The sequence below is a fragment of the Diabrotica virgifera genome, chromosome 3, assembly GCF_917563875.1.
Source record: "Diabrotica virgifera virgifera chromosome 3, PGI_DIABVI_V3a".
NCBI lineage: Eukaryota > Metazoa > Arthropoda > Insecta > Coleoptera > Chrysomelidae > Diabrotica > Diabrotica virgifera.
The window spans coordinates 102,418,883-102,434,119 of NC_065445.1; the positions used below are offsets into that span (position 1 = coordinate 102,418,883).

A 15,237-nucleotide genomic window follows, 5' to 3' on the forward strand; every position below is an offset into this window, starting at 1 on the left:
AACCCAAGATATTCTGAGCATTCTACGATACGACCACATCTCAAAGGTTTCTAATTTGTTCATCATGTTAACCTTCATGATCCAGGTTTCACATCCATATAGTAATACAGGATACACATAACATTTTAGGAACTTGATTCTTAGTTGTAAGTTATCGTAACCCTAGTTATCGTAACCCTCGTAAAATAAATTAAGAAATATATCAAGCAGATCTGGAATATTGTTTAGGCAGGGTTAAATGGATAAGGCATACATTGGACCTAGATATGGCCACTACAAAATTTTAAGAGGTTGTCATGTCAGGGTTCGAGGTACAACTGTCAGGCGAGAGTATATTTTTAACAGGAAACCTGGTAGAATGACAACCTTGCAAGTTAAAGACTAGAAGTCACAAGATTTAATTTCGTCACAAGAGCAGGTGAGAGAGGCGATTATCGCAAAGCTCTAATAAAATATAATAACGTACTGAGAAGGAAAAAAATAATTGTAGGATGGACATTGCGAGGAGATAGAATAGACTGCAGAAATATCAGGAGTCTACAAAACTCAAACTACTCACAGATAAATATTCCCTCGCTCTGAAACGAGTCAGGTGAATACCTACACTCAGGATGATGAAGACATAGTAAAAGAACTTTTCAAGGTGCACTTTCCTAGGGAATAAATACGATGAAAATGAGTCTAAAAGAAAACTTAACTAAACTTAAAACTTAAAGATAACACTAGTCACATCGCAACAAACTTAACTGAATAACAGAACTTTCTAGGTAACACAGCCGTATAGCAAAGGAAATGGTATGTCAGGACCATATTAATTATAAATTATCGTTTGGAAATACGTATAGAGAAGATAAACAACCTTATGTGAAAACAGTTATTATGTTACTGGCTATCATAAAACAGGGGTACATACCAAAATGGAGGCTAATACGAGTGACTATTACACCCAAACCTAGCAAAACCGGACGGAAACAAGGCTGGGGCCGAAAAGCGTCATGTCAAAACTACCCGGAAGACATATTGGAGATAGTGTATTGGTTGAAAAATCTGATACATACAGGGACAGTATGCTTATCCAGCAGTGGTATCTACAGAAGCGGCACTGCACCATATTGTACGCACCAATTTGGAGTGCGTTCTGGCAAACCAAGAAGAGATGTTTGGTGCATTTTTCAATAAAGAGGCAGGATTTGATAATACCTCCTACGAAGCAACCATAAGGGCGGTTCGTCTAAATGGCATAGACGAAACAAGCTGCACAATGTGCAGTGCACATGGATAGATTACATAGATTGCATGCTGGGGAGTTTTTCTCTTTTCTTGTGGAATCTGGTCGTATATGGAATGATAGCTAAACTCAACACCATATACTAGGATATGCAGATATCTTGTCATCTTAACCCACGCAAGTTTAATATTATAGAGATAGAATTCAACAGCTCTGATTGTACTTACAGAATAGACTCGAAATTTAGGATTTAACATAAGCTCCAGAAATCCATAGGTAATCATGAAATTTATCAGAAGCAGGAATTTAGAATTTGGTCCTTTAACTCTAAACGGTAATCGGGTGAGGCTGACAATGAATTCAAAGAGATATCACCATCTATAAGTGGGTACGGCCTCCCTTAACTGTAATTGCAACGTTGCCAGTTTTAACAGCATAGAAATAAACAGCATAAATCCCTACAAATTAATAATTTTTATTTTATTAAACAAATACAATACAATTAGTCTCAAGCTTTAGAATATTTTTTAAAAAATTAACAATATTTAAGTCTAAACAGTCTATTTAAGTATACAATACTAAATTTTTGCGTTTATTAATTTGTTCCATTTTGACTATTTAAGCTGCTTCGACTTCATTAAATGCTCGGAGACCCATCATTGATTGAGGAAACCTAATTACCTTGATTATTAGTGCCCAGGCTAACTTTGGAGGTATACAACTAAAACAAATATGTACAGTTAATTGTCATTTTATAATAAACAAGTAATGAATAATAAAGATAGGTATTCACGCTGTGGATATCTATAAACAATATTTTAGATTACTATAGTCGGAATAGAATCAAATGACTATTTAACAAATATTTTTTAGTTGACACGATTCCATGCATGGTTGGCCCAAACAAGGCATGGTTCAAATCTGAAAATATTTGATAAACCTGACTGTTATAGTTCCTGATTTCATTTAATGAACCTTTATGGAGAAGTAATATTCCATAAAACCATTCCTTCTACTAAACCATCACCTTTGTAAACGCTTATAAATGTTTATATTTTCTTGTTTTTTACAATCAAGAAACTTGAAACTTTTACATGTTGTAGTTAATTATATGAACTATATATAATTTCACTTTTTACGTTAATTTTTTTACGTTATGCTTCATAAATAAACAATAAAGTTTCAAATTTTTTGCGATTCCGACTACTTTTCATGTTTGTACATCATATGTTTTATATATATGTATATTTTAATGTTTGAAAAGTGTAAGACTAATAAAAAAATATGAAAAAAAAATTTTTAAGAAACGCTTTTCTTTAGTTACGAGTGTCTAAAGTTAAAAATATAAAAAATCAACTAAAAAGCTAAAAATAAAAAAAATTGAAAAAATCTAACACATTCGTTAAATAAAAGCGTGGCGCGTCTTCATCGAATAAACGGTTTTCGCCCCACGCTTTTCTTTAACGAATGTGTTAGGTTTTTTTAATTTTTTTAATTTTTTGCTTTTTAGTTGATTTTTTATAATATTCTTAATTTTAGACACTCGTAACTGAAGAAAAGCGTTTCTTAAAAATTTTTTTTTCGTATTTTTTTATTTTTTACTTTTTAGTCTTACACTTTTCAAACATTAAAATATATCGTCATGTTTATTAAAATATGTATAAAACATGATGTAGGTACAAACATGAAAAGTAGTCGGAATCGGCAAAAAATTTGAAACTTAATTGCATAACGTAAACAATTAACGTAAAAAGTGAAATTATGTATAGTTCATATAACTAGCTACAATCTCTAAAAGTTTCAAGTTTCTTCATTGTAAAAAACAAGAGATTTTAATCATTTTCCGTTAAAATCGTTTTTTTATTTAGACAATTAATAAACATAAACAATTTTTTTATTGATTATTCGTGTATTGTTTCCGCGAATGCATATGTCTGCAAATTTTTAGTCATTTGCATTGAGCAAAAAGTAGTAAAATTAACGTCCAAAGATTTGACCCAAACGATTGAACTAAAGAAAAGCGTTTAATTAATACGCCAAAACGAATGCGTTAATGTTAACTGTAGCACAATACCTCTCTACTTTTCTAAGACTACGATAAAAACAGGAGTTTTTCTAATTCGAGGTTTGGTTGAACGATGGCTTAGTGTGAGAACCTCGTATCTCATTGTACAGAAAATTTTACATGAGTGACTTTAAACTGAATTTCTGCATACTCTAACCCAAAATATATATGAAAAATGTATGTGTAGAGGAAAGGCTGCAAATATGGGCTGGTCTTGTAATATGGGCTAGGTGGGTTTCACAGCTATTCGTTGCAGATCTCTACATTTTGACTATTGCAAACGGTATTTGACGAAGTTAAACTATCACCGTAGCGATGGCGCCACTGTGGTAGATATTTCCCAGTTTATAATAATTGTTTGTCGGTTGGTGTGAGTGTCAAAACATTTTCGGGTAAGTTGATAAATTCCAGTATTTAAAAATAAACATGAATTTTAAAAAAACATCTGTGTCACGTTGAAGCTCTATTATTAGTCTTTGATATATGCTAATGAGTTTTCTTCAAATTGTCTGCTTTTAGACATAACTTCTTCTGTTGTGCAAAGCAAGCGTGTTTACAATATGGGCTAGTGGCCCATATTTAGATGCAATGTAGGCAAAACGAAGTAGGAAAAGGCAAAGAAAAAAGGAAAGGAAAAGAAATAAAAAAAGGAAAACGTAAGCAGGTTACCAAAGTCACAAAGGACCAAAAAAAGAAATCGGGTTCTAGTAGCGAGGATGAGGAGGAATATGTGCCTGCAGATGATGAGAGCGATTACAATGAGTTTCCCTCTAGACAGCCTCCACAAGACGCAGCTGACGTAACGTGTATGTTTTGCGAAGCACTTTTTTCAGAGGATAATCTTGGTGAAATATCGGTCAAGTGCTTCATGTGCCATTTTTGGGCACATAACGAGTGCGCTGGGGCCGAAAAAGAAGAATACCTATGTGTGTGACTTTTGCAAATAGTTTTAGCCTATGAGTTATTTAATGGACTTTTTGTAAGTATTTTAGATATTAAAATATATTTGTCACACATTTATCTCACTTCACACAAATTTAAGACACATTTTTCGGGGTAGCCCATATTTAGGATCATTATTCAAACGGCGCAAAAGTACAATTTTTCATTATTTGTACATTTAAAACAGTTGTATATTTTTTAATCAATTTGGACTTTGGGCAGGTTATAAGTAACTAAATGTAGGTATTCTTACGTACCTTTGGAAATAAAATAGAATTTTTATTCTTTTTTTACAAAGAAAAACAAAATGGGTAGCCCATATTTGCATCCTTTCCTCTAATGATCTAAACATACTCAGAATCAAAAATATGTAAACATAGTTTTTTTTTTGTTTTAAGTGATAGTATGCAGAAATTAAGTTTAAAGTCTCTTCTGTAAAATTTTCTGTGAAATGAGATACGAGGTTTTCACACAAAGCTATCGTTTTATTTCGTATCATATTGAAATTTGACACGAATAATAGGGGAGCAAAGTATGCTAAATTTGCAGTCACTCGAGCGTTATGGGGACCTATTGGGTTGTGATTATTAGGTCCTAAAACAAAAAAAAACTTAAGTAAAATTTTCCATTTTAGTGGGACCTTTCCACTTTTTAATTTAATTTTCCATTTCCAACAATCTTTTTTTCCGATTATAGCGCCATCTATCCTTAGCTTGAAAAAATGTCTCGAATAAAAGTTGCCTATTTTTACGTAAAGAATCCAAATCTGCAATAAAAATTTGGGGCTTCCATTTAAGATTTTAAAGCAACCTCCAACCCCACCTCCGTCGGAGGTCATGTTTGATACCATTCGATAGATTTTTCAAAAACAAAATGAAATTGTATTTTGCAGTTCTTCGATCTGATGTTTATTTTGCGAAATGTCGCGGGTTTGAATTTAAAATTTAAATTTACCCCCTATTTTTGGTACCATTCAATCGATTTTTAAAAAATATTGAAGACGTATTTTTTAGTTTTTCGATCTGACGTTCATTTCGCGAGATATTTGCTTTTTTTGTGAAACTTTTTGATTCACGCATTTCCTTACGCCCCGCTCAAATCGTCAGATTGTTGAAATATACACTCTTTTGCATGTACTTAACTTATCTTATCTTAATCTGACAATTTCGAGTATTTTTAAGGATAGATTTTTTTTTTCGGGCCCCCCATAACGAACTTCCTTGTGTTAAGAGCCAATATATGGCAGAGGTAGGTACATCTGCAGGGTACCAGGTTTCTCCCCATATGATAATCTGACGCGCTCAAGTAACTGCAAAAATCCCCGCTTGGGCTCCCCTACCATAAGCGGCGATTTTTATATAAACAAATATGAGCGTTCAAAATTTCAAACTTCATTGTTTATCTATGAAGCATAACAAAAACAATTAACGTAAAAAGTGGAAATTATGTATAGTTCATAATCATTAGCTACAAAAGGTAAAAGTTTCTACATTGTAAAAAACAAGAGAATTTAAGCATTTTCCATCAAAATCGTTTTTTTTTATTTAAACAATTAATAAACATAAAATTTTTTATTGACTATTCGTGTATTGTTCCCGCGAATACATATATCTGCAAATTTTCATTCAGTTGTATTGAAGAAAAGGCAGTCAAATTAATGTCTAAATATTTGATGCAAACTATTGAACTAAATAAAAGCGTTTAAAAAGTAAAAAATACATACAAACATATGAGAAAATAATTTTTAAGAAACGCTTTTCTTTAGTTACGAGTGAATAAAATTAAAAATAATATTATAAGAAAATCAACTAAAAATCAAAAAATAAAAACAAATCAAACGCCAAGGATTATTCCACAAAACCTGTTAGACAGATTAAATATACAAAAATGTCACACATTCGTTAAATAATTGAAAAAATCTAACACGTTCGTTAAAGAAAAGCATGGGGCGCTCTTCATCGAATAAACGGTTTTCGCCACACGCTTTTCTTTAACGAATGTGTTGATTTGTTCAATTCTTTAACGGATGTGTAACATTTTTGTATATTTAATCTGTCTAACAGTTTTTTTCGAATAATCCTTCGAGTTTGTTTTTTTTTACTTTTAGTTGAATTTTTTATAATATTTTTAATTTTATTCACTCAAAATTTTTTTCATTTTTTTTATTTCTTCTTTATTCTCATGTATCTTACATAGTTTTTGTTTTCCACAAATTCTGTGTCCCCTTGCTCGCATTGATAACAGCAATGCAGGCGTAGTTTCGTTTCTTACTTTTGTTGTTTTTACATGTCTCTTTAATTACCACCACTCTTATTCAAAATCCTTCCGTTGTTGTGCAGGATTATCTGGCCAATAACAGGTCTTAGATTTTAGCTTATCTTTCACATTGATGCATTCTTTCTCTTTTGTTAAATACAGTTTATTCATACAAAAATCTGAAACCTCAGTGAGCTTTTTGTCTCCTCTTTGTTCCGTTATTTTAGCCCGATCAAGGAACACAAAACTTTAAGAAAACGTCCAAAAAAATAAAGGAAGGATGAAAATTTGGGAATAGGTAGTGGAAATTGTCTATTATTATATAAGGAAAAGTTGACAATTCTAAGGGGAATATCCCCTTCTCAGGGGTGAAAAATTGCATTCAAAATAAGTCCGAAATTGGACAAAATGACTAATTCTAAGCAACTTTTGTTCTATAGAGTTTTTTCACTAAGTCAATACTTCTCGAATTATTTGCGAGTGAATATGTTCATTTTTAACAAAAAAAAACATGCTTTTGGACGTTTTTTCGCAAATAACTTAAAAATTATTTTATCGAAAAAAATATTCCCAGCGAAAATATAGCTTATAAAAAGTGAAATAAATGGTGTATGCATGCATGAAGTCTGTTGACCCAGTTGAAGCAGAGTTGTAGCTAATGAGAAATAGGTTCTTCTTAGTCAAATTTCAAATCGAATATTTCAACGTGAAATAACCAAAAAACGGAGCACCTTTCGGGGAAAACTCATTTTAACTTTTTTAAAGTGTCTAAAAAAAGGTTTATTTTTGTTCTTTAAAAAACTTCTAAAATTAAAAGTAAGTGAGTTACACTCAAAATATTGTTGGTCGCTTTTATTTTTTGGTAAAAAAATCGCGATAATCACCCCCTAATTAGCATCCCAAATAAAATTAATCGTTATCGCCTCACAAGTTACTTTGCTTATGTATATTTTATATTATCTGTAAGTTTCATCGGTTCAAAGTGTTTGTTTTTGAAAAGGCTGTAGTTAAAATGGTTTGAACGAGTTACTAATCACGAGTGTATGGAAATTTTGAACAGTCCTAGCATAACCAAATTTTGTCTACCAGGAAAACAAAAAATTCAAAATATTCAGAAAAGCAAAACGTACATTTTATTACTCTTTGAGATTTTTGGTATTACCTTTTAGTAAAGAGATTTTTGTTAATTTGAAAACAAAAATGGGAATTTTTTTCAAAATTAGAAAAAAATCTTTATTTTAAAACCAATTATTTCAAACTTTAAACCAGTGAAACTTACAGATCATATAAAGAATACATTATAAGCAAAGTAACTTGTGAAGCGGTAACGGTTAATTTTATTTGGGATGCTAATTAGGGGGTGATATTCGTGATTTTTTTTACCAAAAAATAAAAGCGACCAACAATATTTTGAGCATAACACACTTACTTTTAATGTTAGAAGTTTTTTTAAAAAACAAAAATAAACCTTTTTTAAACACTTTAAAAAAGTTATAATAAGTTTTCCGTGGAAAGTACTCCTGTTCTTGGAATTGGACGAATAAGAACCTATTTCTCATTAGCTACAACTCTGCTTCTACTGGGTATAGAGACTTAATGCATACACCATTTTTTTTACTTTTTTATAAGCTACATTTTTACTAAGAATATTTTTTTCGACAAAATACTTACTTTGTGAGTTATTTGCGAAAACTGTCTAAAAACATGTAATTTTTTGTTAGAAATGAATATATTTACTTGCAAATAACTCAAAAAGTATTGACTTAGTGAAAAAACTCTATAGAACAAAAGTTGCTTAGAATGAGTCATTTTGTCCAATTCCGGACTTATTTTGAATGTATATTTTTTTCATCCTCGAGAAGGGATATTCTCCTCCATTTTTGTAAAATGGAGAGGATGTAGAATTGTTAACTTGTTCTTATACAATAATAAACAATTCCAACTACCTATTCCCAAATTTTCATCATTCCTTTATTTTTTTTTGGTCAGATTGTTCTTTAATCGGGCTATTTCTAATATCAATATTTCGGATCTTTTATTAGAATTATTTATAATGGATCTAGACTAGAAGATAATCTGTGCTTTCCATTTCTTAATACACTAAGCATCAAAATTAACGCACCACCTTAAAAATGGGACAATTTTTATGTCTCGTATTTCCTAAACCTGTTGTCCGATTTGAGTGATTTTTTAGTATATTATAGCTTTATTCTTCAAAAATATCGATGTAATAATCCTATTGCTAAACAGCAGGGTGTAACAATGATAGTGTGTTTTATCCTCAAAGTTTGGAACACCCTGTGGAATATTCTAGCGTATATAAAATATTGAAATTAAAACTCGACTGTAGCCCTAGGCTTTCTTAACATTTTGCTTTTCGATTCATTCGCTTATGGGGGATAATAAAAAAGTTAGGTACTTTAACAACTAGCCAAGTTATTTATTAATACAGGGTTTCTAAATAAGTGCGACAAACTTTAAGGGGTAAATCTGCATGAAAAAATAATGACCATTATAAACATATGTCCGCAAATTCTTCGTTTCCGAGATACGGGATGTTTAATTTTTTCTAACAAACTGACCATTTATTTATTGCTCTAAAACCGGTTGAGATATGCAAATAAAATTTAGTAGGTGTTAAGAGGTAGTTATTGCGCATTTTTTGACATACAATTAAGAATTTTATATTTACCATTGGCGTGCATATTACCCGTATGCACGCCAATAGTGAATATACAATTCTTAATTGTATGCCAAAAAAATGCGCAATAACTACCTCTTAAAACCTACCAAATTTCATTAGAATGTGGCAACCGGATTTAGAGCAATAAATAAATCGTCATTAATAATTACTCCTTAAAGTTTGTTGCGCTTTTTTAGAAACACCCTCTATTGATAAAGAACGTTGCTAGTTGTTAAAGTATCTAACTTTTTTATTATCCAACATAAGCGAATGATTGAAAAAGCATAATGTTAAGAAAGCCTAAGGCTACAGTTGAGTTTTAATTTCAATATTTTATATACGCCAGAATATTCCACAGGGTGTCTCAAACTTTGAGGAAAAAACACACTTTCATTGTTACACCCGGTATACAATGACACTTATCTGTCTAGCAACAGTATTATTACGTAGATATTCTTGAATAATAAAGCTATAACATATTAAAAAAATTACTAAAATTGGACAACAGGTTTAGGAAATACAAGACATCAAAAATGTCCCATTTTTAAGGTGGTGCGTTAATTTTGGTGCTTAGTGTATGTTGGCCAACCACATACTTACAATATATAAGTAAAATCTTGTTCCAAAAAAGTATTGGAAGCACTTTCCGACCTACCAGAAAAATTTTCGAGTTCCTGTCTGATCTTACAACTGCAACAACCGCGTCACCCTTCTTGTATTGTACATTATATTCATTGATTTTTGACCACGTATACATCGGCGAAACTTCATTGGTCCATAAAAGCTTAACTTCAATAATATCAGAGATGTCTAGTATTCTCTTTCATTATGTAGCAGCAAGACCTGCCAGGAAGTGGTAAATTCCGTAGTGAACTCCAAAAAGACTATTTCTTAGCCCTCAGGTGAAACCCAAATCTGCACAGTTCGCCAAAACAAGCCAACAGACTCTGCGCGCGATAACTGTCCTAAAGATTACGACAATGCTCGGCGACCTGCATAATCAGTTATACAAAGACCATTGTAGAGAATTCTTAACATATGTAATCATGTTTTTCCTTTGGCAACTTTGAACACTTGAGCTTCTATGCTTGCATACTTTATCCAGCAGATAAATATTCCCTCAAGATATGTAATTAACAACATCCTACTCCTTAAGAAGCAGCTAAAATCAAATTTATGTACATTTCGAGGTTTTAACACAGTTCAAAACCTGGAAGACGAATAATTAATATTTCCTTTTAATAGGTAGCAAAAGAATTCAATATCACAATCTCATCTCAGGAAACTAAAACAATAGTTATCAGCAAAGAACGAATCAGATGTAAAATAGAAACTGATGGCACCAGTATTGAACAAGTAATGGAAATAAAATACCTTGGATATATATTGCCAGCTAACAGCTTCTGGACAAAGAAGTGAGATATCCAGCTCAAAAAGCAAATAGACTGGCAGGATGCCTTAATAACACCATACGACGAAATCGACACATCAACTCTGAGATAAAGTTAAGACTTGTAAGACCCATTTTATGACATACCTACGCATCCGAAACAAGATCGGATACAGCCACAACACGAAGACTACTGGAAACGGCAGAGATGAGATTAGGTACTGAGAAGAATTACAGGAAATACGCTGAGAGATCGAAAGAGGAGTGAAGCCATTAGAAGAAAATGTAACGTAGGTACAGTGTATAAACGAATGGACACTAAATAGAAAAAGAATGGAATAACCACATAAGCGGAATGGGGGAGACCTGTCTAATTAAAATAGCAAGACATATATCACTAATCGGTAGAAGAAGTATTGGCCTACCTCGTAAGAGATGGAGTGACAACCTTCCATAGAGGTATCAATCCGCCAATAAACAAGCAGAATTGCTCATAAAGAGGAAGAAGAAGAACAAATATTAGCAATTTAAAGGTACTTGCCTTTCATCAGGCATGCGTGGTATCTAAGAGTTTCAACTCACAGACCAGCATCAGATGTTTCTCCCACAGATTACACAGATCTACTTTGATAGACTTAGGTACATTAAAATAATTAATCATTATGTGATCCTCTTCTTCTTATTATTCTCCTTTTTGTATAGACATGACTCTGTCTGTTTTTTTAATGTGCCTCTAGTAAGTTGTCGTTCCATCGTTTTTGTGGTCTTCCCACTAATCGTCTTCCTATTGGAGAACCGTCTCTCGCTGTCCTGACTACCCTATTTGTTGTCATTCGGCTTATGTGGTCATTCCATTCTATTCTTTTGTTTCTTACCCAGTTATTAATGTTATCCACCTTGCATCTCCGTCGTATACCTGTATTTCTAGCTCTGTCCCATAGAGTCTCACCATCGATTTTTCGAAGGGTTTTCATATCCGCTGTTTCGAGCAATATTTTTGTCCTCTCTGTGTCGGGTCGTGTTTCTGCCGCGTATGTCATTATTGGTCTGATGACTGTTTTGTAAATTCTGCCTTTCATTTCTTTTGCGATAATTTTATTTCTCCATATTGTGTCATTCAGGCAACCTGCAGCTCTGTTTGCTCTATACACTTGATCTTCCACTTCTGTTTCGAGCCTTCCGTAGCTAGATAGTGTGAAGCCTAGGTATTTAAACTCCATCACTTGTTCTATTATCTGACCTTCCTGCTCCAATTTACATCTTATCGGATCTGCTGTTATAACCATGCATTTTGTCTTTTTTGAGGAAATTAACATGTTAAATTTTCTGGCGATTATGTTAAATTGGGGCAGCATACGTTGTAAATCATCTTCACTTTGAGAGATTATTATTGCATCGTTTGTATGTATTGTGGTCCATTGAGATCCTTTATAACATAAATCCTTCAGACAGGTTGCGTGTCACTTAGTTGATTTAGAGTATTTAGACCAATAAGTTACAAAACAATAGATACTTATAAAATATTAGACATACTTAAACATATTTTTTGAAAAATCCTTTATTAAAGGTATACAGTGAGCACGTAAAGGTGGGAATAAATTCATTTTCTCGAGAATGGACAACTTTGGAAAAAAATCCCGAAACAGGTCAAATGTTGTTTTTAAATTACCACTTTTTGGCATATATATCATACTAGTGACATCACCCATCTTGGCGTGATGACGTCATCAATGATTTTTTTAAATAAGAATAGGGGTCGTGTGATAGCTCATTGTAAAGGTAATTTAATTCTCTATTCAGTAATATAAACATTAACATAAATATTTATACAGAACGTCTAAAAAAATTTTTTTTAATTAAATTTTTTGATATAAAAAGAAGAATGTATTTTATTTATTTAATTCAAAATATATTTTACTGCTCTCAGAAAACAGAAAAAAATGTTTTTTTGAAAAATAATCATTGCTTTTCGCTTAAATTAAATTTCAAACTGTCAAGAGGCAAGTGTATGGCTGCTTTAATATTGAATTTAAGCAAAAAACAATATTTATTTATCAAATAAACATTTTTACTGTTTTTTAATAGCAGTAAAATGTATTTTGAATTAAATAAATTACACACATTCTTCTTTTTATGTCAATAAATTAAATTAAAAAAAATTTTTTTGGGCACCCTGTATAAATAATTATGTTATTGTTTATATTACTGAATAGAGAATTGAATTACCTTTCAAATGACCTATCACTCGACCCCTATTCTTATTTAAAAAAATCATCGATGATGTCATCACGCCCAGGCGGGTGACGTCACTAGTATGATATATATGCCTAAAAGTCGTAATTTAAAAATAAAAATTGACTTGTTTTGGGATTTTTTTCCAAAGTCGTCCATTCTCGAGAAAATGAATTTATTCCAACCTTTACGTGCTCACTGTATATTGATTTAAAATGACCCTTTCGGGATAAATCACATATCGTTTTCGGAATGATTATTCCATCTTCAGTACTGCTACAAGGTATACATGTCTAAAGCCACTATATACATGGGTGAAAACATTTCAAATGTTACTAAATTGATATTTAATAACGTTTATAATGTTACAATTTTAAGTAGCTTCACTTCATGTCAACGTAAAACTATTTTGCCCAACGTTACCATGAAGAGAATATTTTAACTTATTCTTCTTCTTATTCAATCCACTAATGGATGTTCGCGATCACGTTTGACTATTTTTCTCTATCTCTTGCAGTATGTATTAGGTCTCCTATGTTTCCTAGTCCTGTCCATTGTTTGATATTACGGAGCCATGACATTTTCTTCCTGCCCCTTCTTCCTTCGATCTTTCCTTCAATTAAGGTTTGCAGAAACTGGTATCTTTCGTTTCTAATTAAGTGTCCCAGGTATGCCGTTTTTCTCTGTTTAATTCCCGTTTTTTTCAGGATTTCTTCATTTGTTATTCGTGCGGTCAGGGAACTTTAAAAGGATTCGTCGATAAATCCACATCTCAAATGCCTCTAGCTTATTCATTGTGTTTATTTTTAAAGTCCATCCTTCCATGCCATATAGGAGCACCGACCATATATTATAGCATTTCGTGAATCTTAGTCTTAGGTTCAGGTCAAAGTCAGTTCGTAAAGACGTTTCTAAATTTCATGAATGCACTTCTGGCCCTTTCTATCCGACATTTAATTTCCATATCCGACATCCAGTCTTCACATAGCCAGGTTCCCAGGTACTTAAATTTTCTTACGCGCTTTACATCTTGGTTGTTATATGCTAGTCTTGCATTTTGATGTTGACATAATTGACGGCTGATTATAAGGAACTTCGTATTTTTTATGTTGATGCTAAGTCCCATGTTCTCGCTATGTTCTCCAATTTTATTAAGAAGGTTTTGGAGGTCTTCTATATTGTCTACTATTAAGACCGAATCATCCGCATATCGTATATTATTGACCAAGGTACCATTTACTTTGATTTTGATGCCGCTTTCGCATTCCTTTTTTTTATTCCTTTTCGCATTTCCTCAAGAGCTGGAAGATACTTTCTGAATATAAATTGAACAGTAGTGGGGAGAGAATGCATCCCTGTCTTACACCTATGAGAATTTTTTGAGCTTGCGTTGTTTCATTATCCACCTTGACGACAGCTGTTTGATTCCAGTAAAGTGCTTCTATGCAGCGAATGCATAGAATGCTTTTTGACCTTTGTCGAGTTGTTTTAGTATATGTACCAGTTTATGATGTTGTACTCGATCGAAGGCTTTTTCATAATCTATAAAGCACATTATTACATCTTTCCTTTGATCTTAGCAGTTCTGAGCTAGCACTTGGGTTACAACTAGTGCTTCCCTGGTACCCAGGCCTTTTCGAAATTCAAATCCAAATCCAAATATTTTAACACCATATAAAATTATCAGAAACTATGTAATGTAATACCAATTGAATAACATTTAAAGAGTTTTCACCCATGTATTTAGTGGCTTTAAACATGTACACCTAGTAACAAAACCGAAGGTGTAATATTCATCCCAAAACGTTTTGTGGTTTAGCCCGAAAAGGTTCTTTTAAATAAATATACCCTTTATAAAGGATTTTTAATAAAATATTTTGTGATATATGAGATACGGCCCACTACAGGAATTTAATTTTTTCTTGTTCCCCTGTGGAGTAATACTTACTTTCTAAGCGGCAAAATATATCTGGCAAAACCTGGCATTGTCACTAAAATTTCTTCCCTTTTTATTGCCTGAATTATTCTTGAGGCCACAGCTTTTGGTTCTAACATTGGCAAAGTTCTTGGTTTGCAGCCATCAAACATGCCTGTATTAATAAAGTAAGGACATATAAGAGTCATTTTTATTCTGTGGTGTCCATGAGTCTAAAAATATAAATTATTTTGTTACATTTTTTAAAATACATAAATATTACAGGCATAGAATAATATTATTAACTTAATATTTCTGTAATACAAAATAATGAGCACTGTTATTTAAAAAATACAATCGTAACTAAATCAAGTTATTAATTTTACTAAAATCTATATATTCGGGCAACCAACTATAGTATTTTTAGATAAAGGCATTATTTTTATTTTCAATTCAGAGATCATTACCCTCTTTCTATGGCCATTTCGAACCCCTTAGTTCTCCTCAGGAAAGCTACCGTAATGAT

The 15,237-nt window shown here is 32.2% G+C and overlaps 1 protein-coding gene across 1 annotated transcript in view; it reads right to left on the reverse strand.

Annotated features, from left to right (window-relative positions):
- Positions 1 to 1,683: 1,683 nt before the first annotated feature.
- The window catches only part of LOC126881248 (short-chain dehydrogenase/reductase family 16C member 6), a 110,804-nt gene continuing 97,250 nt past the window's right edge, over positions 1,684 to 15,237 (reverse strand). Inside the window, exons 5-6 of the mRNA XM_050645399.1 lie at positions 14,745 to 14,944; positions 1,684 to 1,949 (exon numbers count right to left, since the gene is read on the reverse strand). Coding sequence (XP_050501356.1) covers positions 1,847 to 1,949; positions 14,745 to 14,944 — 303 coding nt within the window. The 3' untranslated portion in view covers positions 1,684 to 1,846. The remainder of the gene's footprint in view (positions 1,950 to 14,744; positions 14,945 to 15,237) is intronic.